General features: G+C 44.5%; 1 protein-coding gene across 5 annotated transcripts in view; it reads right to left on the minus strand.

Annotated features, from left to right (window-relative positions):
• Positions 1-236: 236 nt before the first annotated feature.
• The window catches only part of NT5C3A (5'-nucleotidase, cytosolic IIIA), a 459,065-nt gene continuing 433,696 nt past the window's right edge, over positions 237-25,605 (minus strand). For all 5 annotated transcript variants that reach the window (XM_086964804.1, XM_086964808.1, XM_086964806.1 and 2 more), the window contains 2 exons: positions 17,499-17,699; positions 237-794 (listed from right to left, as the gene is read on the minus strand). In XM_086964804.1, the coding sequence (XP_086820930.1) occupies positions 693-794; positions 17,499-17,699 (303 nt within the window). In that variant the 3' untranslated portion in view covers positions 237-692. The remainder of the gene's footprint in view (positions 795-17,498; positions 17,700-25,605) is intronic.

The raw sequence follows: 25,605 nt of genomic DNA on the forward strand, positions 1-25,605 counted from the left end.
ACTACCTCCTTTTTCAACATTTCAATTTGTTGATCAAACCCAACCAGACAACCGGACTACAGTCTTACCGCAGGAGTTCCGGCCAAAGGACTTGACAAACTAATCTATACTATATAATCCTTCCTTAGTAAAGATCATCTTACACTTCTTAAATGTTTACTCAAGAACATTAGAATACAATATCGACAGAATTGCCATAAACACACAGCAGATGATCAAACAAAACACACTACCAGAAAAGTGCAGTACCTTTTATTATTCATTACCTAGTGGTCGCTCAATTATGTACAAAAAGGCAACACTTCAAACCATGTGCAATATATTTGGAAATTCAAATAACCTTTTCAGTTTGTTTAAAAAATACAGTTCTCTCCTAGATAGGTACAAGAAAACAAAGACACGTAGAAATCTGTTTAAAACCACGAATTTTAAGAGGTAGAGTTAATCTCGTCCATTATTAAACAGATACACAGACTTAAAGCCTGTGAGTGAAAGTGGCAAACTAACAGGAACAAAACCTAAGTAGACAAAGAATGATATCTTTCAAATAACAAAACCGTTATTAAATATCATAAATTAAAAAAAAATACAAAAACAGTATTCAAATAAGATATAAATCAAAGTGTCTCTTTGAACCGCACATGGACGGGTCTGTCCATTTGCCCACATGGCATGACATTCTAGGCTGTCATTTACAGAATCTTCTGTAGTATTGAATTTGCCACATCCAGCGTCTCATCTTTCACCAAAACAATATCGTAGGAATCCATGTATTTTTCTAAGAGTTCGTCCACCTAATTATCAGAAACAAAATTGAAATATTATTGTCATAATGGCCATTTTCAAACTGAAAATATCTGTTCGAATCATGAAAACATATACCTAGAAACTGTGAATAATGCAAATCGCAACATGGTTAATGTATATTGTAATGTGCTGTTTGGGTCTGAAGGAAAAAATGGTTTGTTGCAGTCTATGCATATTGTACTTCAGTTCACAATGTTACACGGCTACCTGATCAGGGAAGGGCAATGTTGCACAATAGGTTTGTTTTTTTTAAGTTTCAAAAAACTTTTTGGAGAATTTGCACAGTACAGCAATGAAGAAGATGACGTCAATCAAATGCAGTTGTAGTGTTCATATATCTTAATCCGTACTTAGCAAGTCCATGCTATTACTAACATTCCCTCCCTCTGTCCAACCCTCTAACACACAACCCTCTCAGCCCTATTTGAAACGGCACAACATTGTACTGCAGAGAACAGCTACACACATGCCCATAGATCGCGGTCCTGAAGGTACTCAGATTGGTGAGATCATTCGTACATAGCTTGAGGAAAGAGGGTACTGTCTCAATTTATGAATAAAAAGCTATAGACACTTCCAGCACTATACCCTCACACATTCGTCCCTCCCATGCTGCAAGGCACCAGTGAATCTACTCCATCTAGTGTGACCACTGGTCACGCTGTGTTCAACTCCCTTGTTTCAGCCACCTCCCGGTCCCCATCCATGTCTGACCCCTGAGCTAGAAGATAAGTTGTCAATGGGCCCCCATATATCTTTCGGCCGCTACTTTATAGGTAAGAGTTCAGCATAGTTGTGCAAATGCTCTTCAAGTGGACAAGGCGTGTGTCCAGTCTTTGAACTTAGGCGCTCGACCCCTTCCCCACCTGCAGGCCACTTGGCGCTTCGCAAGTAGCATACCCATTGCCAGAATTTTTTTGTGAACTGTGGTTATATCTTGGGTTAGGCCTAGGAGGGTCTCCAGCGGGGTCGGTGGTATCGGCACTCCTATCATGGTTGACATGCCTTCAAAAACCTGTACCCAGTAGTCCGTCACCTGTGGGCATTGCCAAGCCAAGTGCAGGAAATCCGCCCCCTCCCTCCCACATCTGGCGCATTTGTCATCCTCCCGTAGAAGGAACTTATGTAGCCGGACCGGAGTGTGGTACAACCTATGCAAAAATTTTAAATTAATTAGGCGTAACCTACTGTTAGCTGTGACTGCCTCTGTCTGCATGCAACTGATTTCCCCTTGCTCATCAGTCAGAGGGACTCCTATATCCTTATCCCATTCCATCCTAGCTCGTGGGTTCGGAGAGGGCGGCGCGTTTTGTACGTGCTTATACATAAGAGAATTGACGTGCTTAAGGGCATCTGTTTGCAATAATACATGTAGAGGTGTGAGTATATCCAGTTCTGCAGGAAATGCTGGGGTCGCAGCTCTAATGCTTTGTCTAAGTCATATGTACATGAATATGTCCATGGTAGTAGGTGTGTGCTCACCATAAAATTGTTCCCTAGTACGGAACTGCCCCCAACATAAAGGTCCCCCCCAGGTGCTGTAGTGTAGACTATCGAGCATTCTCCAGACATATCCCCTCATACGTGACCTGCAATACGGGATTACGCAGCAAGGCCATCCTGGGGGAGTACATCATGGAGGCCTCCAATTTATGAGCGATCCGTCACTATGCAGTGATGGTACAGTCTAATGCAGACAGGTCACGCTCCAGCTCCTTCATATTTGTGAACAGGTATTCCTCTGGAAGTGTCGGGCCATATGGCCATCCTCCGCCACCAGGTGTGGCATGAACGGGGGCGATGAAACCAGTAAACCACAAAGTGCGCCTGGGCACAGTGGTAATAATATTCAAAATTAGGATCATACCCTCCCTGGTGGTACGGTAACATCAATGTGGCAAGGTTGAGCCGTGCTGGTTTCCCTCCCCAAATGAGACTCGTGAGCTGTGTTAAGTGTAGTGGAAAAAAAACTCCCAGGGTGGCATGGTATGTTTCTAAATAGATATAGAAATTTTGGTAATAGTACCATCTTTATAAGGGATATCCCCCCTGCCATCGAGAGTGGTAGTAGTATCCATTTGGCTATACTAAATGTCACCTTGTCAATGGCCGCCCCATAGTTTGCACGCATTAGTGCGTCCTTGTCTCTGGTGATATGTATACCTAAGTATTTTAGGTCGTCACTCTCCCATACCAAGGGATAGTCCAGCTGGTATGGGATAGTCTTATGCGTCAGGGGAAATATTACGGACTTAGTCTAGTTTATTTGTATGCCAGAGATGGCACCAAATTTACTTATTTCTCGCAGCACTGGGTTGAGGTTCTCCTGGGGTTTTTTGATATACAATGTCATATCGTCCGCGTATAGGGAAATGAGCAGCTGCCTAGCCGGGTAAATCATTGCCCTCTCTTTATGGTGTTGCCTTACTTTTGCCGCCAGGGGTTCAATTGCCAAGGTAAATAAAATTGTAGACAGTGGGCAGCCTTGTCTCGTGCCTCTGGAAGTGAAGTTGGTAGATCTGGCTCCATTCAACAGCACTGTGGCTATTGGTTGCTCGTACAGCGATTGCACCCATTTAAAAAATGTAAGTGGCATTCCCATAAATCCCAGAGTTCCTATTAGGTAATCCACTCCACCGAATCAAACGCCTTAGTGTCATTGAGGAATACTGCTACCGCCAAGCAGTTGGGGTCTATGTCCTGCATTACTGCTAAAAGGCCCCTGAGATTATGTGAAGTGGCTCGGTTGAGGATAAATCCTGCCTGATCCGGCAGCACTAGCCGCTCCATCAGGAGGCGAAGTCGGGTAGCCAGAACCTTCACAAGTATTTTAGTGTTGCAGTTCAGCAACGAAAGGGGGTGGTATGATTCACAATAGAGCGGGGAATTGCCAGGCTTTAGTAAAGAAGCTATCTGGGCCTCATGCATGGTTTCCAGGAGGCACCCTTCCGCCAGTGCCGCGTAGTAGACCTCTTTCAGAATGGGGGCTAAAAGTTGCACATAAACCTAATAGAATTCTATTGGCAGTCTGTCCGACCCTGGCGCTTGCCCTGATTTAATGTGCATTATTGCCTTAGTAATCTCCTCCACCTCTAAGTCCAAATTCAAGTATTTTTACTGAGTATCTCCCAGCCAAGCAAGGGCTGTGTCCTCGAAGTATTGTGGCAAATCCAGCGGGGATCCCCTTTGGGCAGTGTAGAGTGCACTGTAATAGCCTACGAACCTGTTCATTTGCTCTGAAAGGTTCCTATGTACTGTGCCCTGTGCGTCTTGTATCTCTGCTATACAGTTAGAAAACTTAGGAGGGTGTACCGTTTGCGCTAAAACCTTCCCTGGGCGGTCTCCTTCTCCATAAACCTTTGCCTTGTGATGCTTCCCTCTAAATTTGCATTCTCTATCGGCAGTATCTCAATACTCTGTCATTTTATCCCGTAGTTTGGCTCTAGTTACATTTCCGTTGATGCCTTCAGCAAGATCTCTTTCAAGAGCTTTGATCTCCCACTCTAGCCTGTGGAGATCTCTGCGTAGGTCTTTCAGTATGCCCCCACCCTTGGATATGCACCAGCCCCTGGCTTTGACTATAAATGCCTCCCAAACAGTTGTGAGACTTGACACTGACGCCACATTTCGCTCAAAGAATTCCTGTATTTCCTGTTCTATTTCCGCTCTAAAGACAGTGTCCTAAAAGTGCAGGGGATTAAGACGCCAGTCTTATTCATCGGGGCTCGTAACACCATAACCACAGGAGAGTGGTCAGAATACGTATGGGCAAGACAGGTCACTTTTTCCAGCCAGTGTGCCATCCCTACGGATACAATCAGGTAGTCCAGTCTAGCCCATGTCGAGTGAACCACAGAGTGGTGCGTCCCCTCCTGCTGCATAGGATGTTTGTATCTCCATGTATCGAGTAAAGAGTTGGTGTCTATGATGTCCTTTAGTGTTTTTTGCATGTTTGTGTAATGTACTGGGGAAACCCGGTATCTATCCAACTGTGGGCACACCACCGTGTTAAAATCTCCACCTCAAATGAGCTTAGTGGTTCCTATCCTTTGGAGTGTACTCCATAATAGATGAAGAGCATGTGGTTCATCGGTGTTAGGGCCGTAGTAATTGGCAATTGTAACATCATGCGAATCCAGCCGCCCCCTAATCAGACAAAAACCTTGCATTGTCGTCAGTTTCCGACCCTCCCATCACAGAATTTACCCCTCGTCTGATGAGGATGGGCACACCTGTGGAATACCCGGAGTATGATGCAAAACAGCGATGTGATGCCCATTTCGTGGCAAACTGGGGTGTAGTCTCTGGGTTCAGGTGCGTTTCTTGCAGTAGACCAATCTTAATGATGTGCATGCCCAAGTACCCTAGTACCTGTCTCTTTTTCCTAGGATTGTTCAGGCCCGTACATTCCAGGATATCACAATTAGTTTATCTATATTGTGCGTGGTGTCTGCCATTCTCTTGACTCATGTGATTAAAATTTAAACATGCGCTGTTACCAGTATTAGGCTGAGTAAAAAACATTTCACCCAAACTAGGGTACCCACCCCCAACCCACTCCGGCTTCCCCAACTCGCCAGGAATGCATACCCTCCCTATCATTTAGAAACTTCAGTTAATCAATTCCTAATCCTCATTAAGGAAACACGGGGATCGCCCTTGTGGGGAAGTCACTAGGAGCTACCGACTTGCCCACTCCCCTCCTACGTCGCTCTGGTAGGCGGGTAGCTGTAGCGGGATGGAGGCGAGTGTCCGGGGGGAGCCAGTTCCCATGCATTATCAAGTTCAATACTTCACCATTTTGAAACATCTCTCTGGGGGTAGATCGCCATTTGCAAGTGCTTGGCCGCTGGTAGGAGCTTCCCTCTTCAGTCTGGATTTGACATAGGTGATTGGGATATGGAGCGTCTGCGGGCCTCCGCCTCCATAGATGCTGCTCGACGATTTTGTTTGAGATAGTCCTCCGCTTGCTGTAGATTCTGGAAGAAATGCTGCTTCCCACGATGAGTTCTCTTCAGTTTCGCCGAGTACATCATGGCGTATGGGATCTCTTGTGCCTGCAATTTTTTCTTTAACACTGCAAATTTGCGCCTTGCCTCTTGCACCGTCTGCGTACAATCTGGGAAGAACTCCAAAGTGGTGTTCTCGTAGGGGACCTGTTTCTTCTCCCGGGCAAGATGCAAGACCGTGTCTCTGTCTCAGTAGTTCAGAAACCGTACTATTACAGGACGTGGCGGTGCTCCTGGGGGCGGGCGTGTAGCTAATGGTCTGTGTGCTCTTTCCACTGTTAGGTACGCACAGAAGGAGTCTCTCCCGAACAACTCAACAACTAGTTTTTCAATTAAATCTTCCATGCAGCCCATATAGGTCGATTCAGCCAGGCCTAGGATACGGACGTTGTTTCTTCTAGGACAAGCTTCCAAGTCCTCATTCTTGTCCGCTATTATCTTAAGTAGTCTATCCATTTTAAGAACACGCTCTCTATTTGCCACGGCCCCATCCTCCAGCTCAGAAACCCTGGTTTCTGCCTCTTTGATCAGTTGATCATGGTGGTCCAGTTTATTCACCACCGCATCCATCATTGCGTTCATAGTATCCATTTTCATATCGACTGACGACAGGCTCGGTTTAATGCCAAGTAGCAATGCCTTTCAATCTTCTTCCTGGTTATCTGCAGTATCCGAGTCCGTCTGTTCCACTGAGTTAGATCTTGGCGTCTTGCGCGATTCAAATGGTATTTTTGTTTGCTCGCCAAACTTATTGAGAAATGCGTGCAGGGCCAATTGAGTCAACACATCGCTAAGTTCTCATTACTTGATGACTGCCAATCAGGTTTCAGAACAGGGCACAGTACTGAAACCGCGATCCTACATATTGTTGATGACGCCCTACAAGCCCTTGACCAAAATCATGCGTGTCTACTGATCCTTCTAGACTTGTCATCTGCATTTGACACAGTAAATCATGAGATCCTGATGACCAGGCTACAAGACAGGATGGGTTTATCGGGAAACGTACTGAAATGGTTTAACTCCTTCCTGCAGAACAGGACTCAGCTATTCCTGGTCAACCAAGCAATCTCCTCCCCATGCCCTAACGCAATGGGTGTACCACAAGGCTCAACATTATCCCCAGATCTTTTCAACTTATATGTAGAACACCTCACTGAGATTCTTCGAAAATCACAGATCTCCTACCATATGTATGCAGACGACACGCAAATATATATGAAGATCACCTGCAGTGACGACATAGACCTACTGAATGCAACTCTAAAGAAAGCGCTGCAATGGCTAACAACCAACCATCTGAAACTTAATGCCAACAAAACAGAATTCCTGTTAATCTCACCGACAAGGAGTCAACCAGAGGTAAAGGAATGGGCTAAATTGGTGACTGCGCTCAACTGCACTCCGACCCTAGTTAACTCAGCCAAATCACTAGGAATTATATTAGATGAGAACCTCGACATGAAAGAACACATCAACTCAATGGCTAAGAGCGCCCGCTTCCACTTGAACTATCTAAGAAAACTGAAACCCTTTATCTCAGAAGCGGATCTAAAACTTGCCATCCAATCGCTAGTTATTTCAAGGATCGAATATGGCTGCACCACGTTAGCTGGCCTACCGAAAACATCGACGGCACCATTAAAGGCCTGTCTCAACGCAGCGGCAAGACTCATCACGGGAACCAGGAAATTCGACCACATATCTCCTCACCTGAAGGCACTAAACTGGCTACCTTATGAAGCTAGAATTAAAATGAAGATAGCCTGTATTTCCCACAAAGCGATCCACTTCAACACGCCTAGATATCTAGCCAAGAAAATTAAACTATCGGGAGGTAACAGACCAACCAGAAGCGCTAAAGAGTTGCTATTGAAGCCGGCCTTCTTCCGAAAGAAAAAGACATATGACCGAGCATTCTCCGGAGCCGCCCCCAGAGTCTGGAACTCAATCCCTCCTAACATCAGGAAGATTAAAAACACTGCAACATTTAAACGGGAACTGAAGAACCACATGATGAGTATATACCCTACATAAAGATCCCTACAGACTACTGGTGTGAACATTTATGCCAAAAGAGGATCAGACTCATCTTGAATAATTTGAAGATCGACAAGACAAAGGACTGATTACCGCGCAAACACCGGCTGTACACCTTACTGCTACCTCATATTTATATGATCTCTACACTGTATCTCCCACCTGAAAGATACTACCTATACCTTACTTTGTTTATCTTTACGATCCTCGCTACTATCTAAACTATCTCTACTCTCAGTGCTAATCTACTTAGATAATTGTACTTATAATACTATGTAACCCTACCTCACCGAGCCGAATATTTGACTATGACTCAAGCTTTACGTTATGCACCTCTTACTGCTAATGGCACAGGCGCTAAGAATTTATTTATCTAAATCGCCCTAGATAGTATATCACCATCTACCTCACCTGTTTTGTTTTGTTGTTATAATTGCTACTATAATGTCAATCTGTAATCGTCTATGTTAAGCGCTCTGATACACACGGGTCTTGTTCGCGCTATATAAAACACTATAAATAAATAAATAAATAAATAAATAAATAAATAAATAAATCGGTGGACCCCATGGTGGCTGTCCGCTACGGACTAGGACGCGAAGCTGCCTCCTCCAGCACCAGGTACGGGGAACCTCAATACGTTAATCAGTCTGGGCAGTATGCACACATAACAAGTGTGGCTCCCAATTTCCGGATTTACTCACCCCCAGTTGAGGTTGTGAAGTTGAGGCCTCTTGCTTTGTCAGGCCAGGGCCCAGCCGTGTCACCAGGCGCAGTTGAGTGCTATAATGTTGAGTCTCGCAATTTTGGTAGCTGCAATGCGGTGCTATGTGCTGCAGTGCTGCAGTGGCGGGGCGTTGTGTCACTCTGGTACCCTTGCTATATTTCCAGGGATTCCTCCTCGTTCCTAAGATCTCCAGAGTGCTCACACCAATGTCCTCTAGCTGCTAGGATGCACATTAGACGTCTGCCGATCTCTGCTTAATTCTGTCAGAGTAGCTTCTTACCTCATGTCCTGAAATGGCCGCCCTCCAGTGTCAACCACTTGTACACCTCAATGTTGCAGACAGCGCCACCAGTTCCTCCAAGGGCGCACAGTGCGTACAGCTGTACTTGCCTGGGCGTGGACATCCGGGGTTGGGGGGGTTCACATGTGCAGGAACCTGTTTATATTTTGTCCCGATATCATCCGCTACTTCAGCTAGGCCCGGTAGGTAAAATGGTGGCTATCACTCCCATCCGCGGCTACAGCGATGGTGCTCTATGTGGTGCGCTCCGGAGGTGCTGCGTGCCGTGTGTACTGCTGCGTGCCGTGTGTACTATCTCCCTGGAGCCACGAGTAACAGAAGGGGGGTTTCCCAGTGTGTGTTGCTGCTAGTTCTCAGACAGCCCCCACACCGGCATCTCACCATCAATCGGGACTCGCGCAATGCCGCTGCACAGTCTCTGGGCGGTATTCTCCCGGTATGGCTCCCTCCCCACCGGTCACTGTTTTGACGTAGCGCTAGCGTGATGGTTCCGACTCTTTCATGCCCCGCCGACGTTCACCTCGAGGGAGTGTGTCTATACGTTGGCTCGGGGAACTCCGTTGCAGCAGCTCAGCTCGGAGATTCTCCACACTGTTGCTATCTTGAGGGCTCGGCCTGCAGTCTTCCGCCCGACAACTGGCTTTCTTAATTGCTGCCGCCGCCTCTCAGCACTAGGCCGTCACCTCTGCCCCCAGCGCTGGAGTTCTCCAGTCCTCTGCTCTTGTACGATCTGCTCCCACCTCATGAAAGTCTCACCGCAGAAATCAGTAACCGCTCCGATATTCTCTAATATGCATATATGGCTTTATATGCAGTACAGGATAAGGATTATGAATATTATTCCGCCCGGCTGGACTGGAGCCACACTGGTGTGCGGCCATCTTGGTCACAACGCCACCTAGCGCCCGTTGCACGATAGGGTTAAATAAAACTAGAAAAACAGACCTGTGAGCTTTCAACACAATGATTTTGCACTTATTGAATGCCACTATATCAATTAAACTACCTACCCAACAAGCAATGATTGTGGACCTCTATCACCCTATTTACAAAATATTATCCAGTACTACCAGTGAATTAACAGGCTCCCGTATAAAGGTCAATGTTTTTTCAATCTGTCTACCTGACGCTGCCCATGGCAATGAATACACCGGTTTGTTCTACAAGATGTACAGAATGGTAGCTGAAACCAATGTCTATTGTATACCAGCAACTGTCCCTTTTAAGAGAGCAGGTAAAACTGGAAGCCTGGACTGGGACTCCATCCTCTGGAAACCATAATCACAGTTGCATGTTATATACAAAACGTGCAACAAGCCCTGTGCTTGTAGTCCATATTGTTCAAAAGGGTATTAGCTGTTCCAAGCAAGTCTACCGCTCTCACTGCAGGACACCACAGTGGTAGACAAAGGTCAGCACACAGGGCTCAAGATATTCATGAGTGCGAAATCGGAGTCAGACCAGGAGAAAGTTTAAATTTTTAGGCGTTTGCAAAGTTAGATCATTTGTAGGCCTGGGCAAAATATAATTATTTTGAGAGAATTTTTGTTAAATTTTGTTTTATACAACTTCACATAATTTTCACTGGTGAGTTACACCAAAAAGAGGGAAACCATAAAAGTGTGTAAGTATAATCACTCGAAATTTTCATTAGATTTCATGACATTTTTATAAAAGCAATTTTACAATTGTGCACGCCCCAAATCATTCTGTCTCCTGGTGATCTTTAGGTCATCAGCACGGGCTGGGTAAAATAATGGGACAACTTTCATACTGTCACACACACACACCCATACAAACACACAACTTTCATGCCTTTCTTCCCGTTTCAGTTAAGAACAGAGTGCTCATAAAGAGCGAGACAGACACCCTAGATTAATAGCAATCCTTGCTCGGCTAACATCTCTAGTCCCTAAAGCTTTAAGTCCTCCAATAAGATCCCGCTTTGCCCGGATGTGATATACTGGGTCATAAGTAAACACTTCAATAAGATGCTCAATTTGTGAAAATTGTACCTACAGATATAAACACGAAGGCCTTTAGCACCATGCTTACATATGGAGTACTTTGTGGACATAATTGTATCTGCCGCGATAAGATTTTTAAAATTAATTACACTAAGTCCATTCAGACCTATTCTTCAGAGACCTAGAGCTGGCAAACAGCTTTGATTGTTTCCGTGACTTACTTCACAGCCTAGAGAAACACTGCTATCACCTCCCGATGTAGGGGCAGGATAGAGAAGGTCTATTTAAAAAGAAAGTAGGATAGGGAAATGAATCCTAGAGGAACAATTACTTATCCCTCCTCTACTATTTTTGTGTATGATTGTCTGTGCACCTTCTTTCTGTCTCGTAAAGGGGTTACAAAAATAGTCACAGCAAACTGCCCACAGAGCAATGAATATGAAAACAAGCAGTGGTAGTGCATCAGTTTCGCCTATGTAATGAATAAAAGCTGTTTTCATCAATCATCGTCTGGGGAAGAAAACAACAGAGGAGTGGAGAGGATGTGGCGCACTGGGCAGAGCTGCTGACTTGAGTGCTGGGGATCCTGGTTCGAATCTCGGCGGCGCCGCCGCACAATAGTCTGTGATTCAATGCAAATCACTTAATATCTCTTAGTGATTTTTTTAAACTTCTTTTTATGGCAACACTGCACAGATATCGCAGTACATGTTCATCATACAGTTAACAGTAATATCAGTAGTTGCTGATTATTTATGTTACATCTTGGGTGATAAAGTATTATACAAATATGCTGCATAAGTAAAAGGCAAAACTTTATGAAAATAAAGTTCTATCAAAGTGGATGTTAACAGCCTTTCGGTGGCGGGAAACTGATAAAGAGAAGCAGACGAGGTACAAGCATTGGTAAATGAAGGAAAGTATGCTACAGCCAATAGAAATGGTAAGTGGCACACATAGGAACCAATGAGAAGCAAGGAAAGAGGAGGTGGGATGTAGTTCCCTTTTAAGTTTATATCAGGCACAGCCCCACAGATTGAGGGCCCAATGCCCCAGATGTGGGCTGGTGGGAGGTGATCTTCTACATATGCAATGGGCCTGTACTTCATTAGCCTCTTATTGGGAAACACTCACAAAGCTCTTAGCCCAGTGTGCTGGTCGCACGGTAGAGTGGACCTAGGAGGTATGCCTTTTGGGTCTCTATCAGTGGTCTACAAAATATAAAGTAACAACCCCTTTCATAGACCGAGGTCTCGTCTAGCCAAGCGACTAATTACCAGGCGCTGGAAGCCCCCTGAACCCCCAGCTACGAAATTATGGTTTCAATCCTTCATATGCTGGGGCCAGGGGGAAAGCGTGGCGATCCGTCGCTAAGATACTATAGGATTGCGTACGTTGCCGTTGGGAGCAGCATGGGATGTGATATTAACAGACTTCCACAGCTCCTGGCAGGAGAAATTGGAAACACAGGAGACCCCCTCAGGGATAGATGAGGTGCATGAGCAAACCAATGGTACAGAGTGAATTAGACATCATGAAAAGGGAGTTTCAGCCCGGGAAATCATCAAGGCCCCAAACACGGTGCACCTCATATGCATATACAAGTTAAAACATGATAATTCAAACAGCAATGGATGGCGTCATACAATCTTAGATTGTGATTAAGGTGCAGCTGTGGGGGAGGGGTGTGTCGGGGAGGGCGGCGTTAAGCTGAAGCTGGCATATGCTGTCCTCTTATTATATTGAATCAATAGGGCTTTACCTTATGTTTCATTCGTTAATATTAATACCCTCTTAATTTTGGCACTCGAAAATGCTTTGTGTAAACGAAAAACGAAATATGTAATGCTTATATGATAACATATGCTTTGTAAATCCTTTTATACATGTCAACATATGTTTGATTGGCAATGGTGCCTGTTTAAATGCATGAAATGTTTAAAATGTAATAAACAAATTTAAACAAAAAAAACAGACCAGGACTGAAGTAACCAACAGTCACCAAAGGTAGCAGCTTGTTGGGACGGGTACATATTTTCTGTTGGCACACCTCACAGTGTAGGCACCTATCTGCTTCAAGACTAAAGACTATGTACTTCTTCCAGCTAAGTAGAAAGATTGAACATGCTTCGCCTTAGCAACTTCCACTGTCTTTTTATACTGTATTTTTCCACATAGGGTTTGATCAAAAAAGTGCATCACTTGAGAAATCTATGATATCTTCCAAGACCTAATCTAGTAAAAAAAAAGCTACATTATTACACACTTTATTTGTAATGCTGAATATATTTTCCTAATTCCTAAAGATTGGTATCCCAAAGGTAAGCCCATCTGCGCCTGGACGGTGTCCAATTCCAGGAACCCTAGCCATCCCACTACACAATGCAATCCTGTCCTGCTCCTCAACACCGGCCTGTCGCTCGCTCACTGCACTGCTGCCAAACAGCACACCACAACAGGCAAGGAGAATTTACTTGCGCCTCCTGCAAGTTCTCATGTTCTCTTCCACACCCTACACCCATGCCCCCGCACCAACACCCATCACCTCACTCACTCATACGTACCTGCCACAGTCATCCCCGCCGGCTACAAGATTACTAGGTAAGACCTTCAGCTCAAGCCTAAGGTGGAGGCGCCATCAAATTCAAAGATACCATCAGCTGCACCACCTACTCAGACACCCCCACCAGCTACATGGAACACTTTGTATTCAAGATACTCATTACAGCCAACTTTTCTCTGGGTGGAATCCTCTTATACAGACCACCAGGACCCCTCACTAATTTCGCCAGTGACATCACTGACTTCTTTGCACCCCCTCATCATTCATTCCAGCACCTTCATTCTCCTTGGAGACTTTAGCTTTCACCTAGACTGCACTGACCCAAAATCTACAGTCATTCTAGAAAATTACGCCTCACCCAGCACGTTACCAAAACCACCAACACTGATGGACACGATTTTCTCCTCAATCAGCATCATCACAGTCAACAAGCCAGCACCTATGACCGGGGCAGACACCACACCCTTGCCAGTTTCAGCACACCAATCCCGCACCACCACAGACCTACCACCTCCAGAGCTACCGGCCGTAGTTGGAAAACCATCACAGAAGAGAAGTGGTGTTCCGTCCTTTCAGCGTACGGTCCCAAGCACACTAGCAACTTGAGGAAAGACATCAATAACTTCAACAGCTAGACTACTGCAGGCGTGGAAACCCTGCCTCCCACTGCAACACAATGGCAAGTGGCTGACCATAGACCAGCTGGTACACAGAGAAACTCAGGCTGACAAAACGCCACTGCAGAGCAAATGGAGAATAAGTCTAGACACCACAGAGAAAGACATCTTCAAATCAGTAATAAGACGCTACCATCAAGAAATACTAAGGCCACAGCTCTTGCAAACTGTATCAATGCTGGAAAGAACAGCAGCAAGGAAATCTTTGCCATCAAAGATTTCACTGTGCCTCCAGCAACATTACCCCCTCACATCATCTTTGCAATAAACCCTTGCAATTCTGTAACAAAATGCTCTCCATGTTCAGCAACTTTGACCCTCAACCGAACCCCATCACCATCACAACTCAACTACCCACCATGGCAGAAGAAAGAGCCCTGGGCTCGTGGCCCGATATTACCACTGTCGAAACTGCTACTGCCATCCACTTGGCAGCCCATGTCTGCCCTGCCCCCAACCACACCTTCACCAAAGGATTCCTACCGATCAGTGAAGCACTAACGCCCATCAACAATGCCTCCAGGAACTCAGCCACATTCCCAGACACCTGGAAACATGTCAATGTCATGCCCCAGCTCAGGAAACCATCCACTGACTCAGTCATGCTTTCCAACAACAGAGCCATCTCCCTCCTACCAGCAAAGATCTTAGAGAAAGAAATCAACTGACGCTTCATCGACCACCTCAGCAACCACCATCTCCTCAATACAATGCAGTCCAGATTCAGCCCCAACCACAGTACAGAAACAACACTCATCTCTTCTACAGACAACTGTCACATGATCCTTGACAAAGGAGACACTGCAGTCCTCACACTCATCAGGCTCCTGGATGAGATTGACATTCAAGGACCCCCTAACCCCTGGACCTGCTCCTTCTGAACAATAGAACAGAAGCAGTCCGCCAGGCACCTTACTCATCAGAAGCCCACTAACTCATCTGCAGAGTGCCTCAAGGTTCATTGCGCACCCCACCATATGCAATGCATACATAATCCCTTTGGCCAATGTCATTCAACCATAAAACATTAACATCCTCTCCTATGCCAACGACACACAACACACACCTTTCCTCTAGGGCAAGACCCCCAATACACAAGAAGCAAGTTTACCCCTTCAGGAGCAAAGTCCCTAACTGTCTCAAGCTCAACACCTACAAGGCAGAAGTAGTTCTCTCTGGCAAGAAAAATTCAGCATGGGAGCCCAACTGGTGGATGGCCAGACAGACATACACCCACACTCATTACAGGAACCTAACCGGACATAACCGCACAAGACTATGCCATCACATCCTGCTTCCACACCCTGAAGATGTGGAGGAAGATCTTCAAATGGCTCCCAAGCAACACTGAAAAAACTGTCAATCACTCCATAGTCACCAGCAGGTTAGACTACGGGAGCACCTTTGATGACCAAGCAAATAACCAGAAGACTACAAACCATAGCATCCAGAACTCGGCAGCCAGACTCATCTTCAACTTCCCACATATATTCCCATCAGACCACAGCTCAGGGAGCTCCACTGGCTTCCAATACAAAAACGCTCTCATTTCAAACTCCTAACATACACAAATTAGGACCCACCTACCGGAAAAGTTGCATCTCCATCCACTAACCAGTCAGACACCTTCACTCCGCAGGACTCCTAATTGTTAACATCCCACGGGTAGACAAAACCAGATCAGGAGGACAGACGTTCTCTTACATCCCTCCTAAAGCAGTAAAGGCCTCCCACTACATATCAGAGCCTCCTCCTCTATTTATGACTTCTACAAATAAGCGGAATGCCTGGCTTTTCAATTAACCAAGCTAGCGACACAAACCTGCTTGGCGCCAGAATACTTTTGCAGCAGAAAACTGGGGTGAATATCATCTCCTATTCACGTTTTGCCTATCTATAATTGTATGTAATGTTTCTCTGCTATCCAGGGCTGAATTAACAGCTGGACAGGCTCCCAGAAAGCATGGAATTTCTTTATGACGTACCAACAATGGGAAACTAAAGTAGTTTTCTATAGTTCCTACCTTAGATAAGTGAATCAGTACAAGGACATTTTTTCTGAGTGGCTAAGCACTAAATCTTGTATCATGATCAATAACCAGATTTAAAATCTTGTATTCACAGTAAGTGGCACTCGGTGAGTCATAAATAACATTCAGACTTATAGATGTGTAGCATCAATTATGGGACGTTTTTCTACAAGGAGTTCTTAGTGATGGCATGGACCATGAGAGCTAGCTCCAAGAACCCCTGTCTCATGGCATTCTGGTAGTTTGCAATTTTAGTCTTGGTGGTTTTGACTTTGTGACAGATGGTCTGCCAAGAGACTTACTTGGATTTGAATAATTCCACGTAATTTTTGTGTTTATTAGTGTGTTTTACAATTACTTTAAAAAGTTTAATTCCTGTAGGATATGGTTTCTCAAAGTCCATGCTACCAATAACCAGCACAAGCTGAACAGGGGACCGAGATCACAGGGGCATACCATTAATGATAATAAAGATACAGGTCATTTATATAGCACACACTATATTAAATTATAAATAACCTATTTTATAAAGTGCTTAACTACAGGTTTCTAATCTCCAAGTGTTATAAATTACAGATGTCCTCATTACGCAATTAAATGGTATTTAATGGTAGTGGTACTAAATTTACAGATGCCCCCGGACCAAAAGCTGAGTGGGCTTTCTTAATCAGTAATTAAATATTAGTGGTTATTATCATCCAACTCGATGGTGCTTTTCACATCCATCACATAACAATGATAGGCTGCTCTACCAGATTTCACACCTTAGATTTGCAGATTACCACAGATCTCTTCACATGAACACAGCACTCCTCAACCTTACTGCTGCATGGTAAGCATCTCACTTCTCACATCAAAAAGGATCTCTATCGATACAGGGTTTGTTATCCTTTCAAGATGTTCTCCCCTTCTTCTCCTGGCGAGTGATCCTACCCTCATGAACCTCACTGGTGTGGATCCTAGCTGTACCTACTTTCTAAGCTCTCTCAGTCAGGTCGACAGGCAGAAAAAATACAAACTTCGTCAGCTGCCTGATTCCGGGTCTACTCATCATGTTGGTATATGTATGTGTATATAAATATATACATATATTTTTTAATCTCTCTCCTTTGCATTTTGACAATTGGACATTTCTATTCAGCAAGATGGTGCCCTAGGCCACAAGGCTAAAACCTGAAGCACTAAGAAACAAACACGTGAATAAAACTTGAAAACACTGCCTACAGGCTTATGAAAATAAAAAAATTATCACAAACATCAGTGAAACAACTGTTATGTGCCAGATGAAACATTCCTGATATCTGTAACTTTCAACATCTGGGTGGTGAAAAGTCACTTCTCCCCGAGAACCACATTAAATTGTCAATAAATACTTACTTTATCATTCAAGTAACCAATCTTAAGAATGCTTTCAACGTTTGGCACTCCATCAGCCATTGTTAAGTCTCCAAGGGAATCGCCCAACAGAATGATATTGCTGTTGTCCTTTAACTGCTTAAAATATTCTGTGTTCTTCAAGGCACCATCATGTTTGTTGTAAACATGAATTAATTCTCCCTTGAAACCTTTAATCACACCCTGCAAGAAAGCACAAAGATTTTAGGAGGGATACACATTTTAGAAAGAAAACATTACGGAATGTTTACAGCTGGTATTTTTCTCAAAACACTAGAAATAGGCTTCACTGTTTCAGTAATACAGAGTGCCCTGGAGAGAAGAGGCAGTGAAATCACAACTTGCCATAAGCAAGTCAATCTTGTTAAAGCACAAGTTCCTTAACTTCGGCAACACTTATCTGGTTAAGACTATTTAGCCGCAGATTACTTACCTTAGAATTATCACCAGGGTCAGACTGGATGCAGATATTTTTCGTGAGCAGTACCCATGCACATCGGTAGGTGGCGTTGTTGGCACCAGAAGAAACGTATGCAGTGTCTATATGGGTTCCACTCAGGCACGCTTACACCAGTTTCTTTAAGACTTTCCATGCGAGAAGCGCAGAGCCACTGGTGTGTGGAACTAGGGCCTTGAAAAGGGAACAACCCTGTACCTAGAATTCCGCTTGCAGATAAAGGAGGATGAGCAAGTCGAAAAGGAATCTGCGGCTAGATAGAGTCTCTACCACATAAGGCGTTACCGAAGGTAAGTAACTTGTTCATCTTATCAAGACTTTTAGTCGTAGAATCCTTACCTTCCCGGAGGTGGGTCTGCAAACAGAATTTAAACCAGAAAGTCCTGCAGAACCAAAAGGGCAAAATGCCCATCCCATCCCGACAGACCAGACTGTAAAGGCAGTAATGTTTGTTGAATGGGTGCAGTGAGGCCCACATTGCTGCCTGGCAGATATACAGCAGTGGAACTCCCCATGCTAATGAAGGGGTCACAGCTTTTGCTTTGGTTGAATGAGCACGCAAGCCCTCTAGGGCCTGCTTCTTGGCCAATGTGTAGCAGATCTTAATGCAGATTATGATCCTTTGGGAGAAGGTCCGTTTCTACACGACCTTCCCATTCTTTGCTCCGACATATTCCACAAAGAGCCGATTGCCAACCCAGAACAGTTTTGCGCAGTCAAGGTAGAACGACAAAGCTCTTTTTTTTTTTTTTTAATTTTTGAAAACCTTTATTAGTGCATCCAGAAAAGTACAAATAGTGTCCCACAACCCTCAGGCCGGCCACAAATACTGTTGAGCACAGGTGCATGCAATACGGTGACGCAACAGCACAGCAATATCAATTTGCAAGCAGGCAGCAGTTACACTGTAGATCACGTGCTGTCACGCCTCAGGAGCAATGAAGGTTAATTTTAAAGTTTTCATAGCAGCCAGTAAAGTCCAACTATTTCGTTTTAATATAAAATAGAAATAAAAACTAAAAGAAAGGAACAGGGTCCATGTAGACGTGATATAGCGGTAGCGACAGGGGCACACACAGCCCAGCAACTCAAATGACAAATCCCCCCAGGCGGCATGGCGGCCAGAAAGTATGCAACAAGGATATTAGACCCAAGGCCCTAACAGTTATCTACCGCCACCCGCCCGCTAGCAACACCGACACGGACCCAAAATAGAAAGAAAGAAGAAATAAATTAAAAAGAGAAAACAAGGCACCATAGAAACAGAAACGAAACGAAAACCCACCCCCCAACCCCCACCCTACACGCATGCGAAGGCTACGGCCTCCCCCCCCCCAGCAGCGCGTCTGTCGCCCCATAAACCCGAAATATAGAATAGAGAAAAAAAGAAAGAAGGAAAGAAAAAGGTATATCAACACCTAAGATATAGGGAGCAAGAAAAGAGAAATCTAATCTAAAACTCCCACGAAATACCTAACCCCGGAGGAGGGCCACAATTTCTGAGCCCCGGATTCCACTACCCGCACAAGACCTACAACACATCAACTATGTCAGAGCGAATACAAAAGTCATTGTCACTAATAAGGAGGGATATTCCAAATAGAGCCCCTGCGTATATCAAGATAGTGTTCCAACCGGAGTCCCCCCCAGCCGAACAGAAACAAAGTTCGAGACCACCAAAAGTAACAATTATCCCCGGACCCCCAGCCCGCAAATACATCCACCCCGTTAGGAAGGGACAAAAATCAGATACTTCAAGTGCAACCCGAAATGAAAAAGACCATGGCAAGTAATAGCAATTGCATTCTGAAATAGGGAATTACACATATGCAACACAACCAAAATATCGGCAAGTGTTCTAGTCCGGGTCACAGCCAGTCGATCAGGCAAAGTCAGCGAGAGAGACAACATCAGCCCTGGCCTGAACGTTGAAATCCTCCCACGCATGGCCGCCGCTGCGAGTGCACTGCAGGCAGAACAAAGGAGCAAGATGGCCACTCTCGGCATAGAAGAAGCAGGGGAAGAAGAAATGAGTGTTCCCAATCACCGACCATCACCATGCTCAAGATGACGAACGCTCTTTTTACCACAGGACGGCACACACTCCAGCAATGTAGACAAGACCATGGCAGCACGTGCAGAGGCAAAGTCTCAGTTTTCGGAGTGGAAGGAGACTTTGTAACTGCAGCTTCATCAATAAGGGAACACTCGACACTGTAGCCAGGGACAGAACGTTCCACAGTATTCTCATGTCGCAACATTGTATCCACCGCGCGAGGAATGAGAGGTAGTAGGGGGCCAGCCAGCAGCAGTCGTTCCTTGTAAGGAACCGCTCCTTTAATCTTTCGCTCCAGCTCTCGGGCGTTTCGTCGCCATGTCGCCCTTATGTCTGCAAGGGCTGTCAGGATGTCGCCATAATTCAGGTCTATCCCCAGCGTTGGCCGTGTAGCAGTGCGCAGCGACGCCACCAGAGCACCCTCCAGCTCGGGAATAGGCAGGGCAGCATGTACTGGGGATATGGGAGCATCCGCCTCCTCGGTTCGGTAGGCAGGCGCCATCACCACCCCTGCAGTTAGCTCACAACGGAGAGGGGGGGGCGACTCCATAGCCAGGAGAAACAGCAGCTAGAGCCACCAAAGGAAACACGGCTCGCAATCCGGGGCCAGCACGGTGTGAAAGCCCCCTCGCCTACTGTCGATGCGGGCGGTACACGGCGGAAGAGGCGCTCTAAGATGGAGGCCACTCAGACTGCTGGCCGCACAACAAAGGAAGTGTCGCTTGCACGGCCCCAGCCTCGCAAGCATCCACTCCGTCGCTGAAGGGAGTATCGCCAGTCCGCCTACCTCTGCAGTCGGCCACGCTCCACCAAACACCGGCCCAGCCTCAGCCCGTCCCACCGAACATGACCAGCGGTGTCCGGCGGCGGCGATCGGGGCAGAGTCCGGGGGCAGAGTCGGAAGTCGGCAAACGTTACAAATCCTCAACCAAAACAGCCGGCGGGGATCTCAGAAGAACGCGGGCAGCATCAACGCGTTCGTGGCTCCATTTGCACACGTTGTAGGCGAGAATAAATGTCAGGATTTCGTGAAAACAGCAGACGGTTTGCGGAGCCGGGAGCTCACACGTCCGGTCCGTCCGCCATCTTGGCTCCTCCCCCGACAAAGCTCTTTTTAAGTCCAGCCGGTGAAGTCTCTCCTCTTCCTTAGAGGGATGAGGCGGAGCATAGAAGGTAGGCAAGGTAATGGATTTGCCTACCTGGAAAGGGGTTACCACCTTCAGCAAGAAGCATGATTATGTAAGAAGGACCAGCTTGTCTGGGAAGAAGGAGATGTAAGGAGGCCAAGATGACAATGCCTGTAGTTCACTGACCCTCTAAGAAGATGCAACTGCCACCAGAAAGGCCGTCTTGATGTTGAAAAGCCGAAGCGGGCAGGAATGAAGTGGCTCAAAGGAGAGCACACATTAAGAAGGTAAGAGCCATTTTAAGGTCCCACTGAAGCATAATGAAGGGAACTGGAGGAAACGTGTTGTAGACCCTTTAGAAACCTATTTACAATAGGGGACTTGAAGCAGGAGGGCTGATCTCGCAGCCGCACAAAAGAGGAAATAGTAGAAAGCTGACAACTGTTGTAGCTCAATCTCCTTGAATGAAGGCGGAGCGTTCATAGAATCGGGTGGAGAACCCTCCCCTGCTGCTGAGCTAGATGTTTCTGTCGAAGAGGCAGCCTGAGCGGCATACCAAAGGCCATGCTCAACAGATTGGGATATCAAACTCTGAGCCCAGTCCGGAGCCCCAAAGATGAACCTCCACCCACATTTTAATGTCTCAACATCCCCTACAAAACCCCACAAAACACATCTATCTACTATTTTGCTCCTACTGCCACACAATAGATCCTTCAGTCTCGCAGAAACTACTACCCTGGCCTCAACCACTATCAAACGCACACATCTACACAACACAAAACCACATTATACATAACCTTAATTATCTCAAACACACACTCCCTTTTCATACAAAAAAGCAGCTCCATCCACTACTTACTCCTAACAGACCCCCTTTCATCATCACTAACCCTATACTCAACCCTCTCTCATCATCCTCCAACACCACCCCCTCCTCTTTTTACCCAAAACACACAACCAAATACTCCTGACACTCTACTGCACCACACATTCCTGCTACCAAATCTACTAAAAACACTCATAACCCACACATCCCCTCGCAGACACTGCATACACACTCTTCCAATGCACATCACTTCCCCTTTCCCCTTCAACATACCCTTCACACCACCACTTTAGATCCAAATCCTCCAAACAAACTCACTACACCAACATTGCATGTCATTATGGCTGTATGAAGGAATCCCGCATAAGTTTAGCACACATATCTTCACAACACCGGCATTAGAACGAATGCGTTGTTACAACGAGTTCCTTTAGCACACAAGTCGTTACAACAACTTGCTTTAGTGTGGTGCTGTACTTTGGAATAGTATTATTTACTATTCCAACTCCAGTCTGCGCAACGGTAGACAAGGTGTTGGACTTAAAATCAAACACCACTCAACCAATGAGCACCCCTAAAGCAAGTCGGTGTAACGACTTGCGTGCTAAATGAATTTGTGGTAACTACGCATTCTTTCTATTGCCAGCATTGTACAGGCATAGCACGATTTTGGTTTCGTAATAAAGGAAGTGTCCCATCATTTCGCCACAAACAAAACAAACCACACACAAAATCACTTCCTACTTTCCATCCCAAAATACAAAACAATCTCCCACCCTCATGCCTACACAAATAATACACATACTAAAATCGACATTTTACCCACATTTTCTAAGACCACAAAAACAAACTCCTCTAATAACCAACACTCATCCACTTGCCTTTCATCCATTGCACAATTTAGAGCCAATTTAGAACCACACACAAAATCACTTACTACTTTTTATCTCAAAACACAATCTCCCACCCTCAATGCCTACACAAATACACATCATAAATCGACTTTTCACCCACATTTTCAAACATTGACAACACCAAACACAAACTCCTCCAATACACAACACTCATCCACTCGCATTTCATCCATTGCACAATTTAGACCCTTTAAACATGACCCACATGCTTCCCCAACCCTTAACACATACACCTTCCACACTCAACATATGCAAACAACAAACAAAAACACTGCTGCTCATCTCCTTATTCATTACCCAATAAGACTACACCGCAAAACAACTGCACAGCGCGCCACCTTACTCTCAACCACTATCACGGTCATCTGCAAACCAAGGCCCAACAAAATGCCTTCTAAGCCTGTTAGATAAGGTTAATGATATATACAAACACTGCTGTTACTCTAAATCCAGTATTTGAAACCAAGAGGCATCCCGGTGCTAGGGGCCGTCGGGAAGATTAAGCGAGCTATTGCCCAGAGTCACATGGGGCTGGGCTGACTTGCTGCTGGTGCCGGGGATCGAACCGTGAGCCCCACGTCCAATGTCAGTCGCCCAGGCCGCAACTCCACACCTCTTCCCTTCTAGGACCTAGAAGAACAACTAAAATCCAACACAGATCTGGACACAATAAATTCAAAGTCCAAAAACTCTGAGTGGCTTTAGGACGCTTTTGATATTCTCATTCCACTAAAAACAACAAAACATGCCAAAAGAACACAAGCAACTTGGATGAATAGAGAACTACAAAAGATAAAACACCAAAATGCAAAGCTGCAACGCATCTGGGTCAAAACAAACACTCGAGACAAACTCAGGTCATCAAAAAAGCGACAAAAAGGTACTATGAAAAACTATTCTGAATACAAAATGTGCAAATAAACAATTTTATAAAATTCTCACAATATTTTGTAAACCTAACTGCACCTAAGGAAACAGTCTCATTTCCCAAGATTTTAATGACAAACTGGCAAATCACTACACAACCAAAGCAGACGTGTTGGATTCCTATTTAAACCAAAAGAAAACCACCAGCACCAGACCTTTTCAAGCAGCCCCTCCTCAAGGGTATGTTAACCCAGCCTCTATATTCCTTCAAACAACTATCAGATACTGAATTTATGAAAATTTCTAAAACAAGCAGGCTGGCCGGCTTACCTTCTGACCCTTGTCCACCACACATCTTCAAGAACATCCTTTTAACTACCTCTGCTGCCACCCAGTTGGTTAGCAGTTGACACAAGATCCACCTTCAAACTGATTTGTATCACCCACATAAGCAATACATAGAATAGGACCACTTTTGATCAGGAAGAAAATAACAAAATACATACAACAAAGAAAGTTTCGCTCCAGAATAGCGCCCACCACAAAATCCCAGCATACTAGGAAAATAAAACATGGGTGGAATTTCTTTCTATATTCAAGCAGCCAAACTATGGAATTCATTATCCCCAAACATCCAAAGACAACCATCTTCTCTTCCGAAGATTACTCAAGAGCTGGCTCTTCTCTACATGATCACCATTTTCAAAATATAAATGTACAGCAATAGTATACACAAGACACCAATGGTGATTATACATGTGTTTGTAAAGACGTATATTTTGTTCATATGTATGTAGTCAGAAGTGAAATTTCTTTGTGCAAATGCATATACAACTAATGAATAAAAAAAATACATATACTTACACATATTTACGTTTAAGAAATGTGCAAATGTATATATTACTTATGGATAAAGTTATATACTCCCTATATTTGTCATTACCATGTATATAGGTCACTAGATAAATAACAAGTATCTGACTACATGTTTATTAGTCTCTATTATACTAACACATATCACAACATATAAACATGATTGTATAGAAAGTATGTGTAAATGTTAACTATCCAATCCATTTATCACTTAAAATATATACATCATAAATTTAATATAATCAAATATTAATGCATTAAAAACAATTACAATCTAAAATAGATATATGTTTCTCTATGTATATATTTATATCCTTACTAGAGAAATTAAAGAGAAATACATTAAAAAAATACATAAATACACAAACAAATAATAAAATATATAAATATATATCTTCAACTTGCCCGCTTACAAATCAAAACAGGTTCCAGCACGCTCAGGCTCACTTTCAAAAGATTTTATTGCGGCTACAGGTGACTCGTTTCGACAGCCTCCACGGTCTTTCTCAAAACCATGGAAGTTGCCATTTTGTTTTCTTTTATACCAATAACGAGGCTTCAGAGAAATTTTTAAAGTGACAGTGCAAAATAAATTTTTAAAGTGACATAGTGTCATTTGAACCACTTGCCTGAAACTTCTGAGTTGTAATATATAGTTATTATCACAATGTAAACCCCCCCTGTTCACTGGCAGTCCAAAAATAAATAATAATGCTCAATTGTAAAGTGCCTAGAACAGGAGAGTGTCGTATTATCTATTTTTTCTTATTTTCTCAAAGACCAAGACGTGCAAGCTAAGGCATAACGCCCTTGCCAAAATATTCCATTTGTAAAAGTTAAAACAACCCCATTAAGTGTAGAAATTGAAACCAACTTATAAAAACTTATAAATATTATAATAAATGATTCTCTATTTCAGCAGTGATTTACAATTAATTTCTCATTAGTTGAAAGACAGCAACAGTG

Source organism: Lissotriton vulgaris, chromosome 4_1 (assembly GCF_964263255.1).
Source record: "Lissotriton vulgaris chromosome 4_1, aLisVul1.2, whole genome shotgun sequence".
Classification (NCBI taxonomy): Eukaryota; Metazoa; Chordata; class Amphibia; order Caudata; family Salamandridae; genus Lissotriton; species Lissotriton vulgaris.